General features: G+C 36.6%; 6 protein-coding genes across 6 annotated transcripts in view; all 6 read left to right on the top strand.

Moving 5' to 3' along the window:
• LOC134840457 (adenylate kinase isoenzyme 6-like) overlaps positions 1–12,408 on the top strand; it is a 478,618-nt gene extending 466,210 nt beyond the window's left edge. Inside the window, exons 2-4 of the mRNA XM_063856265.1 lie at positions 3,509–3,633; positions 4,006–4,159; positions 12,007–12,408. Of these exons, the coding sequence (XP_063712335.1) occupies positions 3,535–3,633; positions 4,006–4,159; positions 12,007–12,317 (564 nt within the window). The 5' untranslated portion in view covers positions 3,509–3,534 and the 3' untranslated portion in view covers positions 12,318–12,408. The remainder of the gene's footprint in view (positions 1–3,508; positions 3,634–4,005; positions 4,160–12,006) is intronic.
• On the top strand, positions 676–1,990 carry LOC134839571 (4-hydroxyphenylpyruvate dioxygenase-like protein). Its single transcript, XM_063855164.1, has one exon. It carries the CDS (start codon positions 930–932, stop codon positions 1,872–1,874), a length of 945 nt encoding a protein of 314 aa, XP_063711234.1. The 5' UTR covers positions 676–929; the 3' UTR covers positions 1,875–1,990.
• On the top strand, positions 2,394–3,152 carry LOC134839758 (mediator of RNA polymerase II transcription subunit 6-like). The gene has a single exon (XM_063855381.1). It carries the CDS (start codon positions 2,394–2,396, stop codon positions 3,150–3,152), a length of 759 nt encoding a protein of 252 aa, XP_063711451.1.
• Positions 4,373–27,416, top strand: LOC134840458 (DNA-directed RNA polymerase II subunit RPB7-like). The gene is made up of 3 exons (XM_063856266.1): positions 4,373–4,402; positions 26,350–26,589; positions 26,889–27,416. Exons 2-3 carry the CDS (start codon positions 26,357–26,359, stop codon positions 27,169–27,171), a joined length of 516 nt encoding a protein of 171 aa, XP_063712336.1. The 5' UTR covers positions 4,373–4,402; positions 26,350–26,356; the 3' UTR covers positions 27,172–27,416.
• LOC134840455 (COP9 signalosome complex subunit 7b-like) lies at positions 4,376–20,649 on the top strand. The gene is made up of 4 exons (XM_063856263.1): positions 4,376–4,405; positions 14,320–14,748; positions 15,484–15,633; positions 20,209–20,649. Exons 2-4 carry the CDS (start codon positions 14,323–14,325, stop codon positions 20,461–20,463), a joined length of 831 nt encoding a protein of 276 aa, XP_063712333.1. The 5' UTR covers positions 4,376–4,405; positions 14,320–14,322; the 3' UTR covers positions 20,464–20,649.
• LOC134840449 (notchless protein homolog 1-like) lies at positions 12,412–14,129 on the top strand. The gene has a single exon (XM_063856258.1). It carries the CDS (start codon positions 12,557–12,559, stop codon positions 14,036–14,038), a length of 1,482 nt encoding a protein of 493 aa, XP_063712328.1. The 5' UTR covers positions 12,412–12,556; the 3' UTR covers positions 14,039–14,129.
• Positions 27,417–27,436: the final 20 nt, after the last annotated feature.

Here is a 27,436-nt window from a genome sequence, read left to right as displayed (position 1 = left end):
CAAAATCAAAGTACCATCTGAAGCATATGTCATAGAGATAACGTATCTGCTTGAGACGGCAAAGGCTTATTTTTGTCGGCTTAGTTCCCGTAACCCGACTTTTTTTGGCAGTTCAGTTTTCTTCCAAGTAACACCCAAGCTTGAGACGACGAAGCCCTGGAGTTTGATTCTAGCCGAGAACTTTTTTTTGTAAATTGAAAACTTCGGCTCGGCTAATTTAGATTGTTGTCTTTCTGCTTTTTGTTGTCGACTTAGTTCCTCAGAAATGATTTTTTGAAAAATCGGTTTCTTTTTAGCATTCCAAAAGCTCTTTGTAAAGTTTCTAATGATGCATGCAATTTTGTTCCTGATATTTTGGGATATATTTCTTTTTCTTGGATTTTTAATTATAGTCATTCATTTGTTTATCGCAGCTGGGGCAAATTCAGCTTCGCTTCTTCGTCTGTGTTCGGCAGTTTCAATTTTTTAAAACTTCTATTATTTTTTGATTTTTCTCCCAATCGTTTCGCAAATGGTGCGAATATCCGCTTCGCCTCTGTATATATTTTTTGCGCTGGTGAAACGTGTGCAGATGTAAACGTTGTTGGGAATGACATGAAAGAAGCAAAATTCCGCTAGCATTTTTTCTCCATTTTCTCAACTGAATCAGGTTAAACATTAAATGGTTTCAGATGTCGGCTGGCTACTTAAAGCATGTCAACATCCTCTCAGACTGTCACAAGTTTCTTGGAAATCTTTTTTCGAAGCAATTTCTGCTGCCTGAGTTGTGGTCTAAAAGCACGCCAAATGGAATTCACACTGCTTTTGCTTGTGGACCTTCACAGTTTGTAGTCAGTCAATGTAAGCGAATCGAAAACAAATCGAATCAATGGCATAAACATAACAAACACTTTATTTTGAACGACCTGTATAATATACCCGAAGAAGCCATGTCCGAGAAGCTACACGAGTCTTATTACGGTCGGCTGAATTCAGTTGTTAACTTGACTTTTGATGTGAATAGAAAATATTCTAAAAATTTTGCTGATAATACTAGTTTTTTCAGCTGGTCACCGATTAACGAAAACCTGTTAAATTTTGTGCCAACTCCTTGTAAAGGGTTTTCATACGTTTATTGTGAGCAACCATCTCAAATTTCATCGTCCTCGAAACAAAGTTTTGACAATTCATCACATTTTTCAAATTTGGATCACATTTTATTGGCTGTGGCAGACGAACTGATGGAAGATCTCGTTAAGTTTCATACAGAAAAATTGGGGTTTGACCGAGTGTTAATTTCGCGAAATGAAACTGAAAATATTGGTATGAAAGTAGAAGCAGGTTCAGGAGAAGGACTAAGGATGAAGGCTATGGACTTCACAAAGTGTGCTGACTTTTCGCTTCACGAAAGAAGTTTGAAGACCAAAATTATCATGGCTGATTCTCTCAATCCAAAGGGAAAAGACCAAATCTGCGAGTTCATCCGTAATAACGGAAATCATTCAGGAGTCCAGCATATATCATTGCACACTAATGATATTGTTGCTACATGCGAAGATCTCAAATTACGAGGAGTTAAATTCCTGAAAGTGCCTGCACAATACTACAACGATAGAGAATGGAGAAATTACGTTGATGGAATAGGTATATCTGCCAATTTATTAGAACAGAATAATTTATTGTTGGATTTCGAATCTGATTCGCGTGAGCCAAGCTATTTGTTACAAGTTTTCACCGAGCCTATTTTCCCGAATGAGAGAACCTTTTTCCTGGAAATCATTCAGAGGACGGGTGCTATAAGAGGCTTCGGTGAGAATAATATTCGAAGTTTGTGGAACGCGGTCAAAATGTCAAATCAAGATAATGATTCGCCTGAAATGGTTACAGCCTATTGAAAGTTCATTTCCATGTGGCTAATGTAAATAAAAACTAATTATTATCGTAGTTTATGAAATCGCTTTGCGATTTTGAGGAAATTCAATATATTATTTTCACTTGCGAAAGCAAGTGACTTGTCTACTTTTTATTCGGCTAGCCAAAAGTGGGCAACTGTTAGCACATTATTAAAGTCCAGGATGAGACGACATAATAGTTGACCAAAAAAGTTTTCCAATAATTGTCCAGCAATTTTTGATATAGCAGGGCATCTGAAACCAAATGTTCCTCGAGTTTTGCGTTTTTATTCAGTTTTAAGTAATACTTTGTTTTGGCTTTAAAAATGACAAAATGTATCTTATACAGCTTATCAATCTCAGCAGTTGTTTCCATCGAAGAACAGGGGAGAGTTTTCAAGCTTCTCGTGCAGTTTGATCAAAATTGTTGATTCCTGATCTCTGATCTTCGTAGCGATAGTAAAAAGTTGCCGGAGGTTCTCACGAGGGTAATGTTTCATTTTGGCATTTTAAGATAATAAAATGAGTACAAACACTTCAAATCAAATCACCAAAACATCCCCATCTGAAGTTTTGAACGAACTGAATAGCGAGTTTGTCAAGTCCTGGCACGACGTAGCTCTAGTGTCTAATCTCACTCGTGCAAACGTCATGATGTATTTTACCCAGCGCTCGAATCCCTTTTATGATCGAAGGTCTAATAATGAGCTCCTTAAACATCCTCACAACAAACCGATGGATCTACTGAGAACAATGCAGGGATTAGAGTACGATTTGATTTATGAAGAGGCACCGATTCTGTTCGTAGTCCAAAAAAGGAAGCGTCACAGTCCGACGCAGGTCACACCGATTGCGAACTATTACATAATAGCTGGTGATGTTTACAGAGCGCCTGATTTGAACAGAATTTTGAGTTCGAGACTTGCGACTTCGTGTGATTATTTGAACGAAGCGTTCCAAGAATTGACCTCAACTGATCTTCTGTCCTCTGAGAACGATAAAGATGAGTCCGAAAGTAGTAGTATTTCTGGATCTGGTAGTACAAGTATAGGAGGCATTCGCTGTATTTCGTCCAAAGATGAGAAAGAGTTTGAGAAGAGCCGTTTGGTGACTTCGTTTCAGATCCACAGAATCGACGGGCTGTTGAACTCAATGATGAATAATTATGTCCCAGTTAACTTGCGGGCATCGACACTGGATATAAAGAATGAGAACTTAACTGAATCTGGCGAGGGGTCAGCCAATGAAGGTCCAGATGCGAAGCGCCAGAGGCCAAACTGAGTCGAATTCCACGTATTGGGCAAACGGTTCAAACTATCGCTTAAAGAGAATTGAAATGTTGCAATTCTTCAAAGTCGAGTGACTGTACGAAATATTGTTAATGCGAGAGGCGACGTTGATCGGAGATTATGTCCGAGCGTCTAATAAAGGGCAACAATTTTTGCCATAAGAAACAGTCGTAAACTTATTCAATTTCTTTTTCAGTTCGAAAAAGGATATGACAATAATATATTTTCTAAATTAGTCTATTTTTAGTGAGGTTTAAAGGTTCTTGCTATCCGATGTTTCGTTCTCTCTCTAGTATATAGATTAAACTTTGAAATTTTGTTCTATTCTTGAGTTCTAAATTTGCCTGCAGATATTTGTTAAATGTTGATTTAAAATGGAGGATAATACTACTTCGCAAACTCGCACCCTGCCTAATATTTTGATCTGTGGAACACCTGGCACTGGAAAGAGCACACTAGCCCAGTCATTGCAGGTATCTTTCATGCTCCCATAAAATTTCATTTTCATCTTCGATATTTTTTTTCTCTAATCATCGCTTTGACCAATCCGCCTCGTTGAAGTAAAGAACAGAAATTTTTGTTAAATCTCTTAATATGGAAACTTATATCTCTTTAGATCTCTTTAGACGCAGTTCAGTTGTGTCTAAAATTTAAGAGGATAATTGTCTTTTAAATTGAACATATTTATCTAAATTAAATATAAGTTGAACGCGAGTACACGTATTTTTACGCGATTACTTGTACATAACGCGGTAAAAATGCATTCAGTAAAATTCACGATGTATTTTAAACAGCAGTATCATCTTTTGGTTTGCTACTTGATAGATTTTTGTTCATTGATCTAGGAGCACTTGGGTTCATCTGAGTACAGCTATGTGAATGTGGGTCAAATAGCGAGCGATCATTCTTGTTTCGACGAGTGGGACGAGGAGTATGAGTGTCACGTGTTGAATGAGGATCTCCTGTTGGATGAAATGGAGCCGATGATGCACCCGGGTGGTAAGTGTGGAGATGACAATGAAATACACAGGTCTTGGGAACAATACCCCTATTGCAAAGGTGTCCATGAATACTAGGCGCGATAGAAGGGGAGTTTGTTAACAAGATTTTTATAAATTGGAAAGATTTAACATATTCAACCCGTTACGACGAGCCGAGAACTGTAAAACCAGATGATAGCAAGCTCTCCTTCAGAGTCTATGACATACCTGGCCTAATTGTTGTGATAAACTTATTAAATAGTTTGAGATAATGAATGATAATCAATCTATCTGCGATGATGATCTTATTTTTTGACCAAGTTGACCTTTGTGAACGAGACGAAACAAGTGAATTATTGGGGAAAACACAAGGACTATCGGGAGATCCAAAATTGCTTGAAGTAATTACACAGTTAGTCAATATAGTAGTCAAGCAAAGCAAAGAGATCAAAAACTTGAAGGCGGATCAATCGGAATTTGAGAAAAGGATCATACAAAATCAGAACGAAATTTACGATGTATCCGAAAGAGTCGTAGATCTTGAGAAGTACTCTCGTAAGTTATGCCTGACTTTCTCCAACATTGATATCACAGCAGACACAATGGGCGATATCCTGCAAATTATGAGTAACATCATGTCGATTGATATTCCCAGACATAATATTGCCGCCTGTCATCCTTTGAAACCTGGAACAAATGCGCCTGTAATTGTGAAATTCATATATCATGCGGATCTTCACGTTGTTTGGAGGCGCAGATCATGGTTGAAAAATTTCCGGAACAATAAAGGACAACCAGTGTTTATCGAAGAATGCTTGTCCCCTCGCGACAGAGCAATTCGATCAGAAGCGATAGCCAATAGTATCCCATGTTATACTCACAAACAAGATGTGTATGCTAATAACCCTAACAATCCACATCCTAACCCCGTAAAAGTGAAAACCAAAGCTGAATTGCATGCAGTAACTGGAACATTAACTGAAACCAGAAAGCCGAAAGAGTCCACTCAATTAAATTGGGCTGATGATGTTATAGAAACACCAAAACTGTCAACTTCCAATGACGAAGCAAAAGCGAATAATCCTATGCGACGATCCGTAAAAAAGCGAAAGATAAATATTTCTCCCCTTGAGGAGAATGTAGAAACTCAATCGATCGCAAGTGAAATTGTAAATGCAATTGTTCCTCATATCCTTGCAGCGTTAAAGCTAACTACCCCAGCCCTTAATTACAATGTTTTGCCAACACCAGGCACAATGTCAGAAGGTGCTTTTCGCGTCGAACAGTCAACTGGTACCTAACCATAATTCTGTGTCATCCAATTTATCTGATGCTAATAATGATTTTTCAGTTGTGCATTTGAACACCATGTCACTAAAACCGCACTTTGAAAATTTGGAAGCACTTATACTAAGTCTTGAGTCACCACCAGATATTATTTGCTTAAGTGAAACTTGGCTTAATGATAATGATAACTCTTGTATAAAGGATATCTTGTTAATGGATATTATGATTTTTTAGTAAAAAACCGCACTAATGTAAGGGGAGGAGGGGTTATGATCCAAGTTAAGGAACACGTGAAGATACTCAAGCAACTGGAAACACCATTTGAAGAATCGATCTTTGCTGAGGTCGAGAAAAACTTTTTTCGGTTGAAAATTGGTGTTGTTTACTACCCACCTAGAACAAACAAATTGCAGTTCGTTAATCAGCTTGAAGATTTCTTGGAAATGAATAATTCAACATCGGAAAAGGTCCTCATATGTGGAGATTTTAACATCAATACGCTACTGGATAATCAGCTTTCAACTAACTACATAAATGGCATCATTTCTAATGGGTTTGAAATTTTTGGTATAGAACCGACTCGCGTATCAGCAACATCATCTACATGTATCGATCACTTTATCTATAAGAATTTATCGGATGCTAGAACGAAAGTCATGCAGTATGAAGAAATTGCTGATCATTATCCGATCCTAATCATCTGGCCAGTAAAACAAATTTCTTCAGATTCTAAACACACTTTTAGAGATACCAATTTTCTAAAATACAAATCAAAGCTGAGTTTTTTTCTCAAAGATTTAAAACTATCATTCGAAGCGAATGAAAATGGGATTCTTCTAATGGAAGATCCCGAGCAAGCCTTTGACAGCTTTCAATCTATCTTTGAAAAAGTGATAAACCGATATGCGCCAATCAAGAAAATTAACCCTAGCAAGAAACCACGTCCACCATGGTTCAACAACGCGTTAAGAAATCTTAGAACAAAGAGGAACAAAGCCCACAGAAACTGGAAAAAAACACTGAAAATAGTACTTTATTGAATACTTTTACTAATCTAAGAAAAAAATTCGAACAAGCGGTCAAAATGAAAAAACGAAAATTTTATTGGAATAAATTTAAGAATTGTATTGGTGACTCAAGACAAACATATCAATTACTTAATGAGCTAAATGGAAAATCTATATCTCGTTTTAAAGTGCCCATTCTTGAATCTTGCCAAAAATTAAATGATAATCCAACTGAGAAAGATGTAGCAAATAGATTCAATGATTTTTTCATCAACATTGGTGAAAACTCTAAAACAGATATTCCAAATGTATCTCCACCTCCAGTACCTAAATAAAATTGGTTAATGTTTCTATACAGAACAACGCCATCAGAAATCAACGATTTTATTTGTCAATTAGACAACAAATCAACATCCGGGGATGACTAAATTAGCAATCAAATAGTGAAAGCATCTAAAAACGTTACTTCCCCATTTCTATCGTTTCTAGTCAACCTTTCTTTTGAAAAAGGCACATTTCCTTCTGCTTTGCGTAAAGCAAAAGTAATTCCTGATCATAAAGACAATTCCCGATTAGATGAAAATAATTACCGGCCAATCTCTTTACTTATTGTATGGAGCAAAGTATACGAAAGAACAATGTATAATCGAATCTACGCATACATGGAAAAGTTCGCTCTGTGGTATAGCAAGCAATTTGGGTTCAGATCAAAGCATAGTACAATAGAAGCAGTTGTTGAGCTAACTGAAAAAATAAGACTTAAAAACTCGTTTAAGGAGGCTTATAGTTTTTTCCTTGATTCAAGAAAAACTTTTGATACTCTTGATCATGAAATACTTCTGACGAAACTTGATGCATATGGCCTTAGAGGCAATTGCTGAAAATGGTTTAGGTCCTACCTCAACGATCGTCAACAACGAGTTCAAGTAAATGGTGTTTCTTCAGATTTGAAAAAGATAAAATGCGGCGTCCCACAAGGATCGATTTTAGGACCGTTGCTTTTCCTTATATACATTAATGATTTGCCCGTGACATGTAAAACAGCAGAAGTAATCTTATTTGCAAATGACACCAAAATAATTGCTATAGGCTGCCAGATTATAGATATTAAAGATGATCTTCGTCATCTTGACCATTGCTTACATGGAAATAAGCTAATTATAAATAACGATAAGACAATACAAATGAACATAAAAAGTGCTTCCAATTCAAACTTCACACTTAATTGCTCAGAGGTGATTAATAAACCTGTTTGTAAATATCTGGGTTTATATATTGACTATAAATTATCATTTCGAAGTCATATCGATTCGGTGAAAATGAGACTCGGAAAACAATGGTGGATTTTATCGAAACTAAGACATTATGCGCCACGAAACCAATTGCTTGAATACTATAGAAGTAATGTGGTTCCTATCATTCAATACGGAATTTTGATATGCGGTTGTTGTAGCTACAGTTCGCTTGAATGTTTATTTCTACTGCAAAAGAAAATTCCTAAATTCATCTATTTTCGAAAGCGTAGCGATAGTTCTCGTGATGTTTTTCTAGAGAATAAATTCTTATCGGTGTTTGAAATTCATGTTTACGAACTACTCAAGTTCCAAGTTCGTGCTGTCACAAAATCTCTCTCTCAAAGTTTTTTAAACAATCTGTTCTCCTTTGAAAAGAAAACAAGGGCCACGAGACTGTCGAAAACAGAACTATTAGCTGAACCCATTTGTAAGAAAAAAATCGATCGGTTTTCCTTTCGATATCGTGCTACCAAGCTTATCATTTAAAACTGTATTTTTAGTGCAAAATGAAGAGTTAATCGATTACATATTCAAATTATAAAAAGAAAAAATTTATTTAACCCGTGCTTACATGCTGACGGGCGTGTATTTTAGGGCTGAGGTTCTAACGCTAAAATTTGACCTTCCAGAAACTCTTAGCTTAGGAGATATGGACGATTTTACGATTTAAAAAAAATACTCAAAAACTTGGAAAAAAAATCTAATTCGATTACATTTTCAAATTAAGTAGAAAATTTAGTGAACCCGTAGTTGGTTGCTAATGTTGTATATCTTAAGGTTGAGGTTCTAACGCTAAAAGTTGACCTTAAAGAAACTCCTAGCTTGGGAGATATGGACGATTTTACGATTTTAAAAAAAAAATTCTTTTTAAATTTAAAAAGAAAAATCTAATTTTAAATTTTTCTTTATCTTTTCTTTTTTTACTGGTGGTTGCCTGCTTACGTAGGTATAATATAGGCTTCTGATTAGAATGACAATACTTGACCGTCCAAATGCTCGTAGCTTAGGAGATATGGACGATTTTGAAGAAAATAAATTTAAAAAAAAATTTAAATTTAAATTTATGTTTTTTTCTTTTTTTACTGGCGGTTGCCTGCTAACGAAGGTACAGTATAGGCTTCGGATAAAAATGACAATACTTGACCGTCCAAATGCTCGTATCTTAGGAGATATGGATGAAATTACAAATTTTCAACAAATTCTAAAAAACATTTAAAAAAAAATCTTTTCCTGATAGTGAAAGAAGCATGCATAGCTAGGGTAAGCGTTTGTGGGCCATATGGCCCCGTTGTCTATCCTCTCCGAGTCTCATTTTAATAATTTTTTAAAACGATGAATTGCCAAATTTATGTAATGAATGACCGGAGAAGTTTATTTTCTTTCTTTGGCTACTAACAATAACTTTAACTATTACATTCGTTATAAAAGTTAATTGCTGAAAATATAAATTTTTGCTCCGAACTGAGTGTTTCTTCTTTTTCCACAGTTTTTTCTTTAGCAAGAGCTCCCTCAAAGTCTATGACATACTTGGCTATTAACAACAAGATTAACTATTACATTCGTTAAAAAAGTTTATAGCTGAAAATGTAAATTTTTTTTCGACAGCAGAAAGTGAGGAAGGGAGGAATTTTGTATTCCGGTGTTTCTTTCTTTTCCCACATTTTTTCTTTGGCAAGCTCTCCCTCAGATTCGTTGACATACCAACAAGAACATTAACTATTACATTCGTTATAACAGTTTATCGCTGAAAATGCAAATTTTTGTTTCGATTGCTGAGAGTGAAGAGGGGAGGAACTTTGTATTCCGGTGTTTCTTTGTGTCCCACTGTTTTTCGGTTAGCAAGCTCTCCATCGGAGTCTATGACATATCTGGCAATTTAAAATAACTTCAATTATTAGATTCGTTATAAAGTTAATCGCTGAAAATATAAATTTTTGTTCCGACCGCTGAAAGTGAGAAGGGGAGGAACTTTGTATTCCGTTGTTTCCTTTTTTTCTAGTTTCTATTTAGGAAGCTCTTCCTCAGAGTCTTTGATATAGCTGGCTACTACCAATAACATTAATTCTTACGTTCGTTTTAAAAGTTAATTGCAAAAAATGTGTTTTTTTTTCGACCACAGAGTTAGGAGAGGAATTTTGTATTCCTGTATTTCTTTTTATTCCAGTTTTTTCTTCAAATTTTTCTTGCAAAAAAATCATAAACGAGAAACTTTATACGGGGTCGTGCGATAGATATATCATATTAAAGCCCTTTCAATCTTGATTGGATTGACATTTGAACATTTCCGAAATGTTGGTTTTGTTTATGTATCCATCTTTCTATCTATCTGTAATTCATTGGTGTTTCTCGACACATATTTCGAAAGTCTTTATAGCCACCTGTTATACAACCAACATTTTGCGACGTTTCAAATGTTTACTGAAGTCAAAGTGTTGTAAATGTTCTATTCGAATATTAAAGAACGTTTTTTGTTAAAATGACCAATTGAAAGCAAATTTTTAGTCATTTTGTTGTCAGGATACTCCCGGTGATTGTAAACCAAAAGTTTTTGGTTTTCAAGAAATGGCATTTGTTGTTGTTTTTTTTTCAATTATTTCCAGTGAATATTCAAAAAATGGTCTAGTTGATGTTCTTTTATTAATTATCCTTGTTGTAAACAAGTGTTATGCGTTGATATAACTGCTCAAACCTTTTTGAGGTAGACGATTTTCATCATTTTTAAATAACATTTTAGCAGTTGTTAAGCAAATTGTGATTGATGGTTGTATTTTATTTATGTCAGAAGACAGCAAATGATGCCCTTCTGAAATTCAATAACTAATTCAATGGGATTCTAATTTGAACAAGAATCTCATTTGAGAATTTATTGATTTTCCTAATAAATATTTTTGGCGCATCGTAGATGCGAGAGTCACACAGAAGTAATTTTGATTATTTGTTAATTTTTAGCGTGCAAACCAAGCAAATGGAGAGCGTAGTTTTAATTTAAAGCTTAAAAGAACTTTGAAAAGAAACTCAGCTAGAGCGCTTCACGCCATAGAAATGTCAAAAAAATCAAATTATAAACAAGGATAGTCGGTTACTGTGCAAGAAGCACAGAATATTCCGACCAGTCTTGAAAAATTACAAAATTATTATTTTTTTCAAATAAGTGCAATTTTTTAGGCGTGGTGTGGAAAAAAGAATCTGAGCGAAAAAGTAGAGTTTAGGCAGTTTCGCTAGTCATTGTAAAATATGCATATTGGAAAACAATTTTTAAAGACAAATAACAAGAAAAACAAAAAAATACAAGAAATTTTTTTTCAAAAATTTTATCCCAAATTTTTGAGTTTTGTTATTCCTATAATGAAGCTAAAAACTGCAAAAACTAATTTCATTTGAGTAAAACTAATTTTTCAAGGCTTGAATTAAGCACAAATAAGCATAAATAAAAAAAAATACAAAAATGTTTTCTCAAACTGGTGTCGTTTTTTCTGCATGTGATAAAAAATAAAATCTAAACGAAAAAAAAACAAAATGTAGGCATATTTTAGAGTCATAGTAAAATAGGTCATTTGAAAACTTTTGCAGAAAAACGACTACAAAAACGAAAAAAAAAATTGAAAAAGTTTTTTTCAAAATTTCTTGAATTTTCAAGTTTTTGATTCCCGGAATTGCGCTGAAAAACTTCCTTTTTTCAGTAATACTAAGTTTTCACGGCTTGAATTAAGCTTAATTAAGCTATTGCAATTACTAACTCCTGGCTAATTAGCTCGAAATTAGACCAAAAATCAAAAATTTCAAAGGTTTTTCTTGACACTATGGAAACTTTTTTAAATTTTTAATGTAGTTCGAATCACGACTGAAAGGGCTTCAATATGATATATCACTCAACCCTGTCCGATGATTATTTATGGTAGATAGTTTTTGCGTGGAAAACAAAAAAAAAACTAAAACAACCCGAATCCAAAGTTCCTCCACATTTTCAATGGTCGGAACAAAAAGTAACTAGAAAAAAATTCGCTTTTGTTCTGAATTCTGCGTCCATAACTGTTGTAAGCTTGACACCAGTGTTAGTATTTCGTAGCTTAGTTTTGTCCCTTCCCTCCCTGCGCGCACAAAAAAATTGACGCAAATTTGAAAAAACATCTTGTTTTTTCGATTGTTTAAATTTACTGTGGTCGGAACCGGCAAGTCTTTTTTGATAGTATTTTTTTGGAAGATCTTGGAAAAGTATAACTTGATTACGTGAGCAAAGTGAGATATTGTTTTTCGTTTTGTGAGTATGTTTCGTTTAGGTAATATCGTGGACTACCATGGTTGCGAGTTTTTCCCCGAGAGATGGTTCGACTTAGTTGTCGTTCTACGTTGTGGAACTGAAGCACTTTACGACAGACTGAAATCCAGGGGATACAGCGAAAAGAAACTCTCCTCTAACCTGGACAGTGAGATATTTCAGACCATTTTGGAAGAAGCGCAGTCTTCATATAAGGCAGAAATAGTTCTAGAATTGCAATCAAACTGTTCAGACGATGTGCAAAATAATATTGAAACTATCTCTTCGTTCGTTCAAAATTGGCTTCTTTTGAAATCGTCTTCACCTTCGTAGTAGATTGAATTTGTTTTCACCATTGTTAGACCTCCTTTTCTTTACCTTTTTCTCGCTATGAGTATCAAGTTGTTCGAGATTACCAAGAAAATAACCAATGATATAATTAGAATGCGAAAGGCTTAAGAGAGTTCATAGGAGAACGGAAATTTAATTGGTTGTTAGATCTCAATTGTCTTTCAGATTGTTTGAGAACTTTGTAAATTTTGCCTAGAACTTAACTTGAACATTGTTTCGCAATGAAGAGAGCCTTACATCCGATGGAACGTCTGGGAATAACGGAAGACTCACGGTTACTTGTGAATCTCCTAGATGAATCTGGCGAATTGAATCCACAATCATTTGACGTCCCTGTTTCAACCACGAAGCAGCAACTCACTGAGATTCTTTACTCGATCTTGAAAAGTACCAGTAAGGAAGACAAAGACTCCTTTAAAGTGCCTTACTCGTTTTACATAGACGACAAAGAAGTTTTGAGTTCGTTGCAGAAAACTATTGACTGGTCAACAGTTAATGTTGAAAAACCGATAGACGTTATTTACCACGCACAAGCCGTGTTCAGAGTTAGAGCTGTAGCTCGATGCACTTCGACGTTAGAAGGTCACTCTCAGCCTGTTTTGCACGTAGCATTCTCACCCACGGGATCCCAACTAGCATCGGGATCTGGTGATACAACGGTACGCTTTTGGGATCTGAATACTGAGACCCCTAAAAATACTTGCTCAGGACATTCGGACTGGGTTTTGGCACTGGCTTGGGCGCCAAATGGGCTCAAGGTAGCATCTGGCTGCAAAAGAGGCGAAGTCATGGTTTGGAATGCTTCAAACGGATCTCAGATGGGTAAAAAGTTGGTTGGGCATAAACAGTTTATAACTTGTATTGCTTGGGAACCTTTGCATCTTAACGGCGAATGTGTGAGATTTGTCAGCTCGAGCAAAGACGGCGATTGTCGAATTTGGAATAGTCAAACGATGCTATGTGATTTTGTTTTGTCAGGTCATTTGCAGTCGGTTACCTGTGTCAAATGGTCTGGTCAGGGTGTTATTTACACTTCGTCCCAGGACAGGTCTATAAAAGTTTGGGATCCTTCTAACGGCCAAGTTAAAAAGACATTGCAAGGCCATGGCCATTGGGTGAATACTCTTGCTTTGAATTCCGATTATGTAACAAGAATAGGAGCTTTTGAACCCAAAGACGCATCAATTTTGCCCACAAGTTTCGATAAAATTGAGGCTGAAAAGTTGAAATCAGATGCGTTTAACAAGTATGAAGATTTTTGTAAAACAAATTTGGAAAGATTGGTGTCAGGGTCTGACGATTTCACGTTGTTTCTGTGGGAGCCTTTAAAGAGTCCGAAACCTTTGAATCGAATGACTGGTCATCAAGCTTTAATCAACGATGTTAGATTCAGTCCGGATGGTCGATTGCTGTCTAGCGCATCCTTTGATAAGTCGATAAAAGTTTGGAATGGAAAAGACGGAAAATTTTTGTACTCCTTGCGAGGCCATGTAGCAAGTGTGTATCAATTAGCATGGTCGGCAGATTCGAGATTGATTGCATCGGCTAGTGAAGATTCGACGATAAAGCTCTGGCAGGAGGGTAAACTTCTGTTAGATTTGCCTGGACATGCAGATCAAGTGTATGCTATTGATTGGTCACCTGACGGTCAATGCGTAGCCACGGGAAGCAAAGACAAAACTTTGAAAATATGGAGAAGATAAAATTATTTTCCCCTTAATTTTTAAATGTTTTGTCTTCAATAAGGATGATCGAATTAAATTGAAATTTGCTGATCACGGTTTTCTGTTCAAATTGTTTTCTGTTCATAGGCAACGATGATTGTGTTTTAGTGATCATAGGTTTTCGGGTGTATAGCCTAAAAATCCAATCCGATTAAATTGAAAGGCCTATGCATCAGACCAAGGCAAGGTTGTAATATGCTTCCTATGCATTTTTTAGTTCAGAATATTCGTCTGCGACTGCATTTTTTAATTTTCAGTTTTTCATGACTGCTGACTTGGAGACCGGGTTCAACAACCCCGCTCTGGAGAGATTCAGAATCATGTCCAAATCTCACAAGGGCGAGGCTCTGGTGGCCATGATCAAGCGAGCTATGGCCTCCCCACAGATATTCGTATTTGGTGAAATCCTAACACTACCCAACATAATTGAGCTCAAAAATGGAAATCACGCTCCGCTGTATGAATTATTAAACATCTTTGCATATGGAAGACTTTCAGATTACGACCCGAAAATACACCCTGAATTAGATGCTGCCTCGGTTCGCAAATTGCAATGTTTGACGCTAGTGTCGCTTGCCAATGAGAATAAATCGATCAGTTATGATTTGCTGTTCAAAGAATTGAAGTTTGAATCTGTGAGAGATTTGGAGGATTTGATAATAGATTCGATATACTACGGGTTAATCAAGGTTATTGCTTGTGATTTTTGTTGTAGAGGAGGCTCTTTTGTAGGGGAGGCTCTCAGATATAATAACTTTTTCAGAAAATATTAATTTTTTTCTTCTAAGATTTTTTTCGGTACAAAATTTTCGGCTTGTATCATATTGGCTTATTTAATTGAAATTCAGTCGTTTGTAGGGAAAATATATTTTCATGATAATAGATTTCCATTCTAAAATAATTTTAATTCAAATTGTTAGTTCAAGTTTCTATTTTCGGCGCAACGAGCGTCTTCCCTAATATTGTCGACCTAGTTACCGCTTCGTATTTTTTCATGCTTATTTCACGCTGATACTTGTGTTTCTTGATATGCTCTTCTCAAAATGAGTTTCAATTGAGGCAAATCTGGTTATCAAACTTCTGAGAGATCTTTTTTTTGACATTATTTCTTTTCATATCTCTTTGACTTTCGATATTTTTGTTTGCTACTTTTCCATCGCCGTGATGTGTCTGCAATGTACTGCAGGTGGTGCGAAGCTCCGCCTCGCCTCTGTGAAATACATTTCTTTCAAACTGGGTTAAAACTAATAGAACAGATCTATGCGTAAATTTTTACTTTAATTTTACGTTAACTAGATAGGATAGTAACATACCAAATGAATAGGATACCAAATGGTAGGATAGTAACATACCAAAGTTTAAATTTTCATCCGCCTCAAAAGCTCTAATTTTAGCGCCAAAATCATCATCTGTTTCTGTTTTAGGCCAAAATGGATCAGAAGAGTCGAGTGTTGAGGGTCCAATCGGCTGTGTCCAGAGATATTAAAGGGGAGGAGGATTTGAGCAGGATGGTGGAAGTTCTGATCAAATGGAGTGACAACTGCGAGTCAGTGTTAGCTGCTGTTGAGGCTCAGGTAATTAGCAGTGACAACTCGTGAGTTCCTTTAAAATGGTTATTTACTATTTGCTTTATTAACTTTTACAGAGGAAGTAGAGTTCGCTTGTCAATTTAATGAAATTTTTTTGAGAATTTAAAAACTACTGCATTGCAAGTTGTTCATAAACTTAAATTATTTTTGAGATGCTAGGGGCATCAAGTGTATTAAGACTAGCTTTGCAGGCATCAATTAGTAAACTTAATTGGACTACTCCTGTACTTATAAAAAGGACTTCATTTGAAACAAATTATCGTCATTAAAAGGGGGTTAAATTGTTGTGGGGTTATCATGTTAGGGGGTTATAATATAGGGGGTGTAAACATAGGGGTTAAATATCGCGGGGTTATAGAGTGGGACACCCTTTTTTCATGCCGCAACTTCGATCAGACGCTGAAAAAGCTTTGATGTGCCGCGAAAATTGTTTAATTTTTATGAAGAATTCTTTTTTGTAAAGTTTGACCTCGAACGTCTCGATGACTTAGAACCTCGACGTAATCACTTATTAGTAATGTGATTTTTTTCGTTCGATAAATTGAAAAGTTACCAGTAGGCCCCTTAAAACTCAAAAGAACAGGATTTTGAGGTTTACCGAATTCTCCGTTAAGAAAAATTCTCCGTTCGCATATCTCAAATTACTCTTCTTAAAATTGAATGACCATGTCTAAGGCCTCATGTCTGTCCTGTCAAGAAGAAAAAAAAACTAGGAAAAGTATTTTAAACATAAAATAACATTAACGCAACTTCAAAGAATTTTAACGATTCAGCAAAATTATCAAAATCATGAATTAGCTACACTCTTGCCTCACGGTAAACGATGTTCATCGCATTTCTTTAGGAAAAACATAGTTTTGTTTGGATGAGTGATTGAGTGATGCCAGAGAAGCTGCTGTAAAAAGCTGAACTTGCGAAAGTACCGGTATTTTTTTACCACACAGCAACGCTCTTCAATATCTGACCCTGGACATCATTGATCATTAGAGTAAATCTCTGTCTGAAAGGAAATTGTTGTCTACGCCATTTGAGAGGTACTTCTTGCGCCTCGTCAATGATTAGGTTTATTCTAGGTATGACTAATTCATCCGATTAAACACCATCGGCAAAATTTGCCTTGACCGGACTTCTACTGGCTCAAAATACAATATTGAATGATTACTTTTCTAGATTTTCAGTTGTCGCACTCTGCTTGTCTGTGGCTTCATCAGGCTCTTCAGGATTCTCAACTCTTTAAATCTGTTGAGACTTATCTGGTTGTACTTAGCGACATGACCGCCTTCACCGAACCCACTATCAACGCCTTCGAGTTCATGATTTTTTCCATGTTTGGGCCATTGAGTGCTGTTGATGAATCAGGAGAAACAGAAAAAATAGGCGTTCTGAGCTCTTTAAAGTACAATTATTATTGCCTACATTTCCTGACCAAATACTATTCACTGCTTAATGAAGATGATGGTGTAGATGACGAAAAAGAAACAAGGCGCTGCTTCGATCTTTTTCGGGGATTTGACAAGTCTTCTCGGCTCACATTTTGCATTGTCATCGCGTAGGGCTTTTGAATTTCCAAGACACTTCCCGCCGGCTCTTTTCCGTTCAGTTTGGGCTTTTAACTTTGTTTTCTCACATGTTGGTGTCGGTTCAGCAAAATTTTCCGTTCTATCCGTCATTGAAAGCCTCAATTTTTTAAAAAGTTCGATTCAAAAAATATTTTCAAGGATGATGTGATGAGATTCAAAAGTGCACACAAAGAATGAAAGAGTTATGCAAAAGCAACTTCTCGAATGAATTACCCGTTAACCACCTGCCAATGCCGTTCGTTTTGCGTTCTGCATGAAAGAACTCACCTAATCAGAAAAAGATTTAAACCTAAACAACCCTGGTTGAATTTGACGACGCTTATTACACGAACGTTCAAGTTCGAACATGGCTCAGATTGAAAAATGAACTTGCTTTGGTGAACTTACTGGAAATAGAATAAAAGATGAAAAATAAGACTGAAAGAAAAGATAAGTCGATTAGTTAACAAGCTCGGTAAATTAACATGCTGTTAATTTCACATGGAGGTAAGTTTGTGGGAATTATTTCAATTAAACTATTAATAAGCCCTCCCTCCCATTCTCCCCCCGTAAGCTCTCCCCCTCCTCCCCAATCCTTCTCTTTCGAGGCAGTTAGTTTGAGTCATTTGTGCTCCTGGAAATAAACAAGATTCTTAACTAAAAATTAGTAAGAAATTTGTTGTTGTCCATTTTGATCTCTCCGTTCTTTTCAAGTATGAGGCTAAATCAAAGACTGTTCAAGACAAATATAATCGCAAGTAAATTCATTGAATTGTTCCAATTTTGCAATCTACTTAGCAATCTCTACCCCTTCCCCCTTCAAAAGGGGGGATATAGTTAAGTAGATTAAGTTAGTCGAATTTTCGACCAATCAAAGTACAGCAAAATTAGGGTGGCTCCCTTTAAATAATGCTGTCACTCCAAGATGCCAACCTTCAACGGCGTTTGTCGTTCGTATCAAGCCTTCCGCTACTTCTTGGGAATGGTTCCAGAGACTCATAGGGAAAAACGGTTGCCTGCTGTTTCGCCCTATTGTTTCGCCTTTTATATAACTTCTCTGAAAGTATGAGGCAAGTTCGTCAATTTTGTCTGACAGGCTTTGCTCAAGATCTAATCGGTCCACCACATGCTCAATCTCCTCAATGACGCTCTCGAACGACTGTTCCACTAAATCAGTTGGGACAAAACAGAGCGGGTATTAAACGCAGTGCCAAGCTCAGCTCGCAGTTGTTTTCATAGGCTTTCTTTAAACCCAGCCCGTTAACTTTGCGTAAAAAGGCCTGGCAGAGGTGAAAGTAACAGCCTTTGATTGAAGACTCCGGAAACGCACTGGTAAAAGCGTTTACGGCAGCTCGTTCAAAATCTGGAAGGATCCTCGATGGTTGCGCGTTATCAGAGACAGGCGATGGCTTTCAGGAATTTTGAATACGTCTGTTCAGTTTTGTTGAGCAGAAGAGCATAAAGACATGATGGGTAAAATCCACCGATTTGAATGTGTATGGTATAAAGCTGGTATAATTGCATTGGGCGAATTTTAAATGTACCGTCGCAAAGCCAAAGAGAATTGTGAACTCGGAGGGCATGAACATTATCTCAATCACCGAAAATCAAAATTCGCTCAGGATCCATTACTCCACAGTCGAATAAACAAAAATCAGAACATTCCGTCGGAATTATGAAATGCCTGTCTTTAATGATTGGCAAGGACGGTACCAAGTTCTGTTTCTGGCGGTTAAGAGTTCTGTTCATTGCTGCACGACAGGGCAAGGATAATTGAACAGCTGCCTTCTCATCTGTTACTTCTTGGAGACAAGTGGCAATTATACTACTATTAACAGGTACAATTTGCTGCCTGGCCTCTTTTTTCATTTGATGCATGATCTGGTTTGCCTCAATTTTCCCAGGTTTAACATCGTGGCTGTGCTCATTTTTTGTTGATACGAGTTCATCTCCTGCTGTGACGGCGAGCATGCGGCATTTGTGTGAACTGTATCTTGCGCATCTCCAGTGCTCAGTAGTTTTTGTCGTTTGCTTTTTTGTGAAATCGTGTCCGTCAATAATTAGCGTTCGTTTATTTCATTGAGATATTCCCCACGTAAGTTGACCCATAGTATTTATGTTGGATTTGTAGACTAAAATGGTAAACAATGAAGCAAAATGAAAGAATAGTCGTGTTTCATTTTGTTTCAAAGGTGTTCATTGTAGATTATTTTCAAATTTTGGCGTGTAATTACCAAAAATTATGGTTTGTTAGGCTCAGCTTCAATAATTTTCTATTAGTCTTTTGTTATCTCAAGACGAGTCCAGTGTGCATTAGCACTTGCTGGTCCTCAATTTGAACATCAAAGAATGAAGTAAAAGTGTTAAGTATGAGACAAAACGGCATAGGACAAAATGTCACGTGGGGCAAGTCGGCATAGGACAAGTTGCCATGTAGGGCAAGTTAGTATAGGACAAGTTGGCATAGGGCCAATTGACTTGGGGCCACCAAAATTAGACTTCTCAATACAAAGCGCTAATGCTGATTGACTGTATTTATTCAGAGGGGTGGAGAATCTTAAGTAGAGACCATGGGGGGGGGGGGGGGGGGGGCGCATTGTTAATTAGATCCCAGTTTTGTGATATTTAGAAAGTAGCGCAAAAAGTGGTCCGATAAACTTCCACACTCATCAATTAGAAAATAAAATTAGCGGAACGGTTTACATCAAAATTCTTAATAGCAGGAAAGTGAAATTAAGCACAGACGAAACATTCGTTTACGTATCCTCTCTCTCTATCTCTCTCCCTCACCCTCTCTATCATTATTTTTATTTCCGAGAAATATAAATCGCTCGATTGGCGACATGTTTTCGATTGCGTATACATTGTCCTCGGTGATATTTCTCAACCATTGCGCCTTATGAGTACGAAAAACATGTCATTCGTTTCATAGAAAGCTGATCAGTTGGAATTGCTCTTCTAATTTTTTTACTAGCTCACTGAAGTTGTTTTCAACTTTTAGGTCGAGACAACTAAAACGAATCTAGAAGAAGAATACCAGCACCGAGTGAAGATCGAAAGTGAAGTTGTGAGCACGAAGCAGGCTCTTCTTCAGGACGAGCAGAACAAAGTAGGAAGAGCAAACGAGTCACATTCACACCATCCTTTAGACTCGCAACCTTCGAAACTGAAGGGAGAATCGAGTGACAGGAAAAAGGGATCCAAACCGAAAAGTGGATTTAAAACACCATCTATGAAGAGTCCGAAGTTTGCATAGGAATTGATCGTTAGTTATGTTAGTATTGGCATCGCAATGCACGGAGAGTTGTTAGCCGAGTGGATTAAATAATTGATGTGATTGAAACTTTTTTTCAGTCGATCTGGGCAGGTAGATATTAAGGGACTATTCATTTTTGAAGCAGTTTTGATCTTTGTTTGAATCAAATATAGATTTATTTCTTTATGCTCTGTTATCCATTTCATAAACGCATAGTAGAGAATGCGTTCAGTAAACCGAATTATCAGTTATTTTCCAGGCCAGTGAACCGAATCATATAATTATTACTCCAATTGCTTATAGATTTATTATGTTTGCTGTTAACAAGCGTTATCAAATGGGACTTTTTTCAAGTTAACAAGTTTAACAAAATCACTTGAATTATTTGACACAGCGGCGTATATATAATCAAATTTAAGGCGTTACGGTCTTTTTCACCTTAGTTGAAAACTTTTTCAATATATTTCTGTTATGCGCAAGTAATTACATTCCAAGATATTTTGGTGAAATTTTTTTTTGATTTCAGAAACTTTTTCATTTTTTCAATTTTGGAAGCGTTTGATTTTAAAAAAAATTTGTCCTTGGCATTCTCAGATTTTTTAAAAGATCAATTATGATTAGTTAGCGCATTCTCTTAAAAGTTGAAATTTGGATTCCATCTGATTGCCAGCACTGTTGGTGGACGCCAACACTGCTTCGGGACCTCGCACTCCGATGCGGCCCCAGCCCCGGTCAACTTCTTCTTCGGCGAACGAAAGTAACTTTTTCCATCGATCGATCAAGTTACGGAAGTAGTTTCCTTAGCATCTTAAGGCCCAATTTCTCTTCTATCGCCGATCCCATCTCGTTTTTTGCTCTCCGAGCGTCCTTTCGACGCCCGAGAAGATTTGTCAAATCTTTCACTATTCCTCAATGTTTCTTCCATCGCCCGAATCGCGCATAGGTAGACGACCTTCCGATTTTCTTCCCTTGACTCTTTGCGGGGTTATCCAAGTGGAGTCCGTTCCGCATGGAACTGATCTGATCTGTTTCATCCGCCTTTCTTTCTTCCCCCGGGCAGTTTCCGCAATGTGGGAATTAGCTGCTGGCTCATCGTCGGTGTCGGATTTGTCTTCATCAGATTCGCCCAGGGAGTCCGTTCCATCGTCAGCAGACTCAATCGCATGAATCGCTTTCATGTTTCTTACATCCTAGGTTTATTACGCTCGCTGTTAACAAGCGTTATCAAATGGGAATATAGACTTTTTTCAAGTTAAAAACTAGTTTAACAAAATCACATGAATTATTTGAAACATCGGTTCATAATTGAAAACCCCTTCGCCTTGTTTGAGTTTGTCACGCGTGCTTTTTGAATCATAAGGGTTAGAGAATGGTCAACCCTTTTGATTCATATTTTTGAATTGTTTTGAAAAATGAATTTGCTGGTTTTCTAAGTAATTTTTTACGGTGTAATTCTTACAGATAATTTAGTATCCAAGTGGATGGAAGTTATAGTTGGTTAATATACTTTCAGAGTATCTGGCAGTAACTTCTGCGATTTTTTTAAATTTTCATTCGAGTTTCAGATAAATAGAGCAAACCAGATGACCTAAAATCTGCGTATTTCCAAATAGTGACGCAGCTGAAGCAGTTTCATATGTTCTAGCTTTTTCTTGTCTTGTCTAGCTGTATTAGCTTTAATAAAGCAGAAAATGCTCGATATTTTGGATCTAAGTATGCATGAAAAAATTACAAATCAAAGGCGTTATCGCCGAAGTGGACAACGCAAGTAACTCTTCACGGATAGGTCCGAGTGGGTTAGGCACACGTCTCTCAACACGAGGGTCAAGCGTTCGAATTACATTTTGGTCACGATTGAAGGGAGCTCAGTGTCATCCGCCTCCTCAAGGTGGGACTGGCTGCGATGAAATGGATGTCATCTCCCTCCCACACGGTTGGTTCTGTACTGAGCAGGACCGGGGGCTTATTTGTAAAAAAAAAAATAATAAAAAAGCGATATATCCCAGCTAATTTCCTGTAAGCTCTGAAGTTGTAACCATTTCTGGTGTTAATTTTCCTTTTGCCTCTTTTGTTTTGATGTTATTGTGATGTTTTTAATAGCACTCGGTCCTGCTCAATGCAGAACCATCTCTGGGGAGGGGGATGGCATACATTTCGCCGTGGGAGCTGCTGACACCGGGGTCCCTGCAACCGTGATTTAAGAGGGAATAGAACGTCCGGCCCTCATAATTAGAGACGTCTGCCTTACCACACTCAGACGTTGTTATTGTGTCAGCTCCGCCTGTGTAATTTTTCCTTAGCAGATTAAAACCGATTTTTCATTGCAGTTTTCTCATTTTGGGCTAGGTTTATCAAAAACATAGTCAATCATAAAATATTCGAGAAATAAGATCCGAAAAGTGCTAAAAAGATTTCAACCTCAACCATTAATTTTTTTTAAAGAAACGTACTTTTATCGGTTTTTATAATATCATTTTAAATATTATTTTTCTGGTTAATTTAACTGAATTATGAAGCCAATACTTAAAATTTTTGCTGTTCATTGCATTCTTCCTTTTTTAAACTACAGCTGCCAACCCCCTGATTACAAAACTTCCTGTATTTATTACCAAGACTATGATCGTCTATGGTAAAGTGATCACGATAACTCAAGTGAACCTTTCGAGGCTTTTTTGCATTCTTCTGTGTAAAGTTTTTGCTTTTGAAACTATAATATTTTCTCCATGTCTCCATTTATAATAAATCACTGAAACGCATTAATCACTTAGTAAATAGAACAAAATTTGCCAGGAAGTTTTACCTTTCATAAGCAACCGGGTACTAGACTGTTTTCCCCGCAATCAACTACGTTCACAAGATTTCGCTGATGTTAAGCGCTGCGATAAGCACGGGTATTGACATCGGGTACTCAACTTTTTCCTGTAAATAAATCTGTTTATAGAAGGTCATTTTTGAAGGAATGATAAGTAACAATGTATGCTCAATTTCTTGAAAATTCAAATACAACTACCTTCGTTTAGGTAGTAGCTAGACTTTTTTCTCCGTACCATTTGAAAAGCAGTGGGCTTTTTTTATATCAACAAGCAAAGTGTGTATCCTTGAAATCTTGTAATTTTTTGCAGTTAAGGGTGACTATTTTAGGTTTAAAAAATCAAGATCAATGTGGCTTTAATGTTATTTCGCACTTGAGCTTAAGACCTTTGAGGAACCCAAACTGAACAAAACGAACTCATCCTACGCCATAATTCCTTCCCATTTCATGAAGGGGTCGGATCGATATGTATGCAGTTTTTACCCTTGCGTTGAGAAAAAGTATTGCAATCGGGTACCAGACATTTTTTTCCGTCTATAACCTTGTTCACAGAATGGTCAAATTGGTAAGTTTCAATACATGCTCAATTTCTTGGAAAATCACATAAAAGTACTTTTTATGAGGTAGTGAATAGATGTCGTAGGTGCAGTGAATAGGTGTCAAGAATTTTATTTTAAAATAAATTTCTTGAAAACAAGTTGGAGTTTTTTTAGAATTCGTGGTTTTTGGTTCAACTTCTGTCGGTTCTTTTTCCGTTTTCAAATGGCATTTATCTTGTATGGTGCTGCTTTTTATCGGTTTACTTTTTAAACTACGGTTTTTTCTTTCAAATCAATTTTTTTCCTTCATTGAAAGTTCTGTAGTTTGTCATTTTACCAAGTCTTTAATTTGTTTTATCGTATTAGTCATATATATTAGGTAGTTTTAATGGCACAACATCCTATTCGCCAAATCAAGTATCATGAATATGTAACGGATTTCGGTTTTTTATATGTGTTTTAGACACTTCAGAAACTTTTTTCAGGTTTCGCTAAGCTTTTGAATTTCCTCGACAACTACTTCACCAATGGAAAGACAGGCTACTAGATAGTGTGTCTGCATGTCTCCCTAGTCTCTCTTTTTTTTTACTTTACTCGGCCTTCAACGTCCTAAACCGCCTTCAACGGCCTAGACCAATTGCCAGTATTAAGATTCATAATTCCTTTGCAGTAACTGATTTCGCTGCATAACTTGGTACAAATTTTTTATTAAAAAAGCTTTAGTTTTTGGAAAAGTCAAATTTGTGTTTTTGGGTCCGGTTTAAGAAATTTTTTATTTCGCTAAAAAACTACCCCGACAAATCTCACATTGAAGATTCGATTGAAGGAACAGGCTGCTAGATTTTGTTTTGGTTTTTTTGCAAATTTAACTTTTCTCAAAAACATATTCTGCCAAATATGAGTTCAGATTTTGCAATATCGAAACAACATCCTGTGGAAATCTTTCCTGTAGAAGTAGCTGCGCCTTATTTTTTGTCGAGAAACTGGAATGACCTAGGAAAAATCAAATTTTTTGGACTGTTTTTTTTCTCTAAAACTGCTCCGCCAATTCTGAGGTCAATGATTAAGTTAAAGGAAGATGGCGTAGAGATATTCACTGAATAAATGTTTATAGTCTTTTATTTTGTAGAAAAGCAGGTATGGTTTATGAATAGTCCATTTTTCGTTTTGTTTTATGGTAATTTGTTCACTTCTTGAAAACTACCGTGCCAAATCTGATGTTGAGTTCAATTAAAAAGACTGAAAGTAGCATGTACCCTAGATAAGCTAATGATGCCTTCTCTAAGTAGAAACCACAAAGAGTATGGGTTAAGACTAATTTTTTAAAAAATTTTTTTGAAGTTAACGCGTTTAATCCCGCATCAGTACAACATATTGTTTGATTTATAGCTCAAAATTTTATTATGACAGCAGTTTTTTTGGCTCAACAGGTGGTCAACCAGATTTTTTTTGCCTTATTTGCCACTCAGTAGTCGATTTTTGCATGTTAGTTTTTCATTTTAGTTTTTCAAAAAAAAATCCGATTTCCCATCTCTTTTTCTGTTCTTGTTTTTATAACGTAATGCTGTTGTTGTATCGCAGTTGCTGCGAAACTCCTCTTCGCCTCTGTGTTCATCTTGCTTCATAACAAACTCAAAATCAAACAATAATCCTGCGAATCTGTCGTAGAGGTAGCACACCTGCTTGAGATAACAATGGCGTGTGGTTCGAATCCAGCCTTTTCTGACTACCATTATTTCTGTTTCTTTTTGTTCAGCATAGTTCGCGTAACACGGACTTTTTTTGAAGGTTCAGCTTTCTTCTAAATTCCTGGATCCCGTTTCTTAAGCCCTATTGGTGGAGGTAATTGAGTTTGAAGATTTTTTTGCGGAATTTTAGTTTTGTTATTTGTTTTGAAAAATCTTTTTGCTCTGTTCATTGAAGTACACTGAATTAATAGCTTTTCGATGATTTTGCTCGCAATTAGCAAGCGTTATCAATTCGATACACAGACTTATCCTTGTAAACAATTTGTGCTTCAAAATTAACGAATCATATTCTGTTACTCAACTGACTCATTTTGAGCATGTTTGCAATTCAATTACCTGTTCAATGTAATTTTGTTTAAATGGTGCGGTATGTATAGTTTCGTTTTTTATAGTATAGTTTTATGAAAACATTTTTTTTGGCTCAACGGGTGTCTGCTCAAAATTTGTCTGCTTTAATAGCTCTTTGTTTCAATGCAAATGTAACTTACTATTTTCTTTTCTTTTTTTGTTTTTTTAAGTTAGTTTTATTTGAGACAAAGATCTAGGTAGATCTATCGTTTCTCGACATTTTTGAAACTTTTAGCGGCTTTTGTTTCGACTTCTTTTTGCTAGTTTGTCATGCTATGTTCGTGGTTTATTCCTTGCTCTGCTTCGCCTTTTTTTTTTCAAACTTGTTTTAGTGAAATTTGTATTCAAATAATTAGCTTGTTTTTTGGCAGGCTCCATCTGGTAAATGGAGCCTACCAAAAATTTTAGGATTATTCTAATTTTTTTTTGCAAATTTCAGATGAGCTATGTTTTACCACATGAAGTTGGAACACGAAGTGCTCCTCCATCCGAGATACTTCGGGCCCAAACTAAACACTACTCTGAGGGCGAAGTTGCTGAGTGAGGTGGAGGGTACATGCAGTGGCAAGTATGGATTCATAATCTCAGTCACCACTCTGGACACCATTGGCTCCGGTTACATTCAACCTGGAAGGGGATTCGTGTTGTATCCCATCAAGTACAAGGCAATCGTTTTCAGGTAAATTGAGGTTTCCTAATTTTACTGCTGTACTTTTGCACTCGGGTTAAGAAGTAAGTGGAAGAGAAGAATTCAGAGCATCCGAATTCGAGCTCTGCACTTTTTTGGATTACTTAACAATTAGGCGAATTGTTTTAAAGTGTAGTTTATTATGATATGGTTTCTACGGTTAAACGCGTTGTTTGATTTTTGTGTTACGGTTACATATGAAAATTCTTGTTATTATTCAGCCCGCAGTTTTCTTTCTCATCTCTCCGTGATCTTCATTTGATAAATTTTTGATTCGCTTTTTTGTTCAGACCGTTCAAGGGCGAAGTTCTAGAAGCTGTAGTGACTCAGGTGACTAAATTGGGCATCTTCACAGAGATAGGCCCCATGGCCTGCTTCATCAGCAAACACGGCATCCCTTCCGAAATGGACTTCGTGTCAGACGACAAGAAGCCAAGATACAAGTCCAAAGACGAAACAGAGGTCATTGACCTCGGAAGTACAATAAGAGTCAAGTTGATGGGCACGAGAATTGATGCAAATGACATTTTCGCTATCGGAACTCTTTTGGACGACTTCCTCGGACCCGTTTAGAGTTTATGGAACCGACTTTTTCTCTGATTTTCTGCTCCAAGCGCGCAATTTTAGAAAAGGAGGAGCTGAATGCGTTTGTACTTTCTATTGCATAGAGTACTTTGGACAAGAGTTGTATTCAAACTTCAGTGAGACAATTTACCTGTCTGCTGAATCAAAGGGCATTGTTGTAAAATGTATTTATGCGTTTACTTTTTGTCAAATTGTTCTACGTGGCTTTCATATGACATAATTGAAACGAATCTTTTCCTGATTTGAAAGTCTA

This window comes from Symsagittifera roscoffensis, chromosome 2, assembly GCF_963678635.1.
Source record: "Symsagittifera roscoffensis chromosome 2, txSymRosc1.1, whole genome shotgun sequence".
NCBI lineage: Eukaryota > Metazoa > Xenacoelomorpha > Acoela > Convolutidae > Symsagittifera > Symsagittifera roscoffensis.
This window is presented reverse-complemented; position numbering and strand designations above follow the sequence as displayed.

What these genes read in the sequence shown, in the direction of transcription:
- LOC134839571 (XM_063855164.1), top strand. Translation starts at nt 930, where the DNA reads ATGTCCGAGAAGCTACACGAGTCTTATTACGGTCGGCTGAATTCAGTT.
- LOC134839758 (XM_063855381.1), top strand. Translation starts at nt 2,394, where the DNA reads ATGAGTACAAACACTTCAAATCAAATCACCAAAACATCCCCATCTGAA.
- LOC134840449 (XM_063856258.1), top strand. Translation starts at nt 12,557, where the DNA reads ATGAAGAGAGCCTTACATCCGATGGAACGTCTGGGAATAACGGAAGAC.
- LOC134840455 (XM_063856263.1), top strand. Translation starts at nt 14,323, where the DNA reads ATGACTGCTGACTTGGAGACCGGGTTCAACAACCCCGCTCTGGAGAGA. An exon ending in TATACTACGGGTTAATCAAG is followed by an intron (nt 14,749 to 15,483) that starts GTTATTGCTTGT and finishes TTTCTGTTTTAG; the next exon opens with GCCAAAATGGATCAGAAGAG. An exon ending in TAGCTGCTGTTGAGGCTCAG is followed by an intron (nt 15,634 to 20,208) that starts GTAATTAGCAGT and finishes TTCAACTTTTAG; the next exon opens with GTCGAGACAACTAAAACGAA.
- LOC134840458 (XM_063856266.1), top strand. Translation starts at nt 26,357, where the DNA reads ATGTTTTACCACATGAAGTTGGAACACGAAGTGCTCCTCCATCCGAGA. An exon ending in TACAAGGCAATCGTTTTCAG is followed by an intron (nt 26,590 to 26,888) that starts GTAAATTGAGGT and finishes TTTTTTGTTCAG; the next exon opens with ACCGTTCAAGGGCGAAGTTC.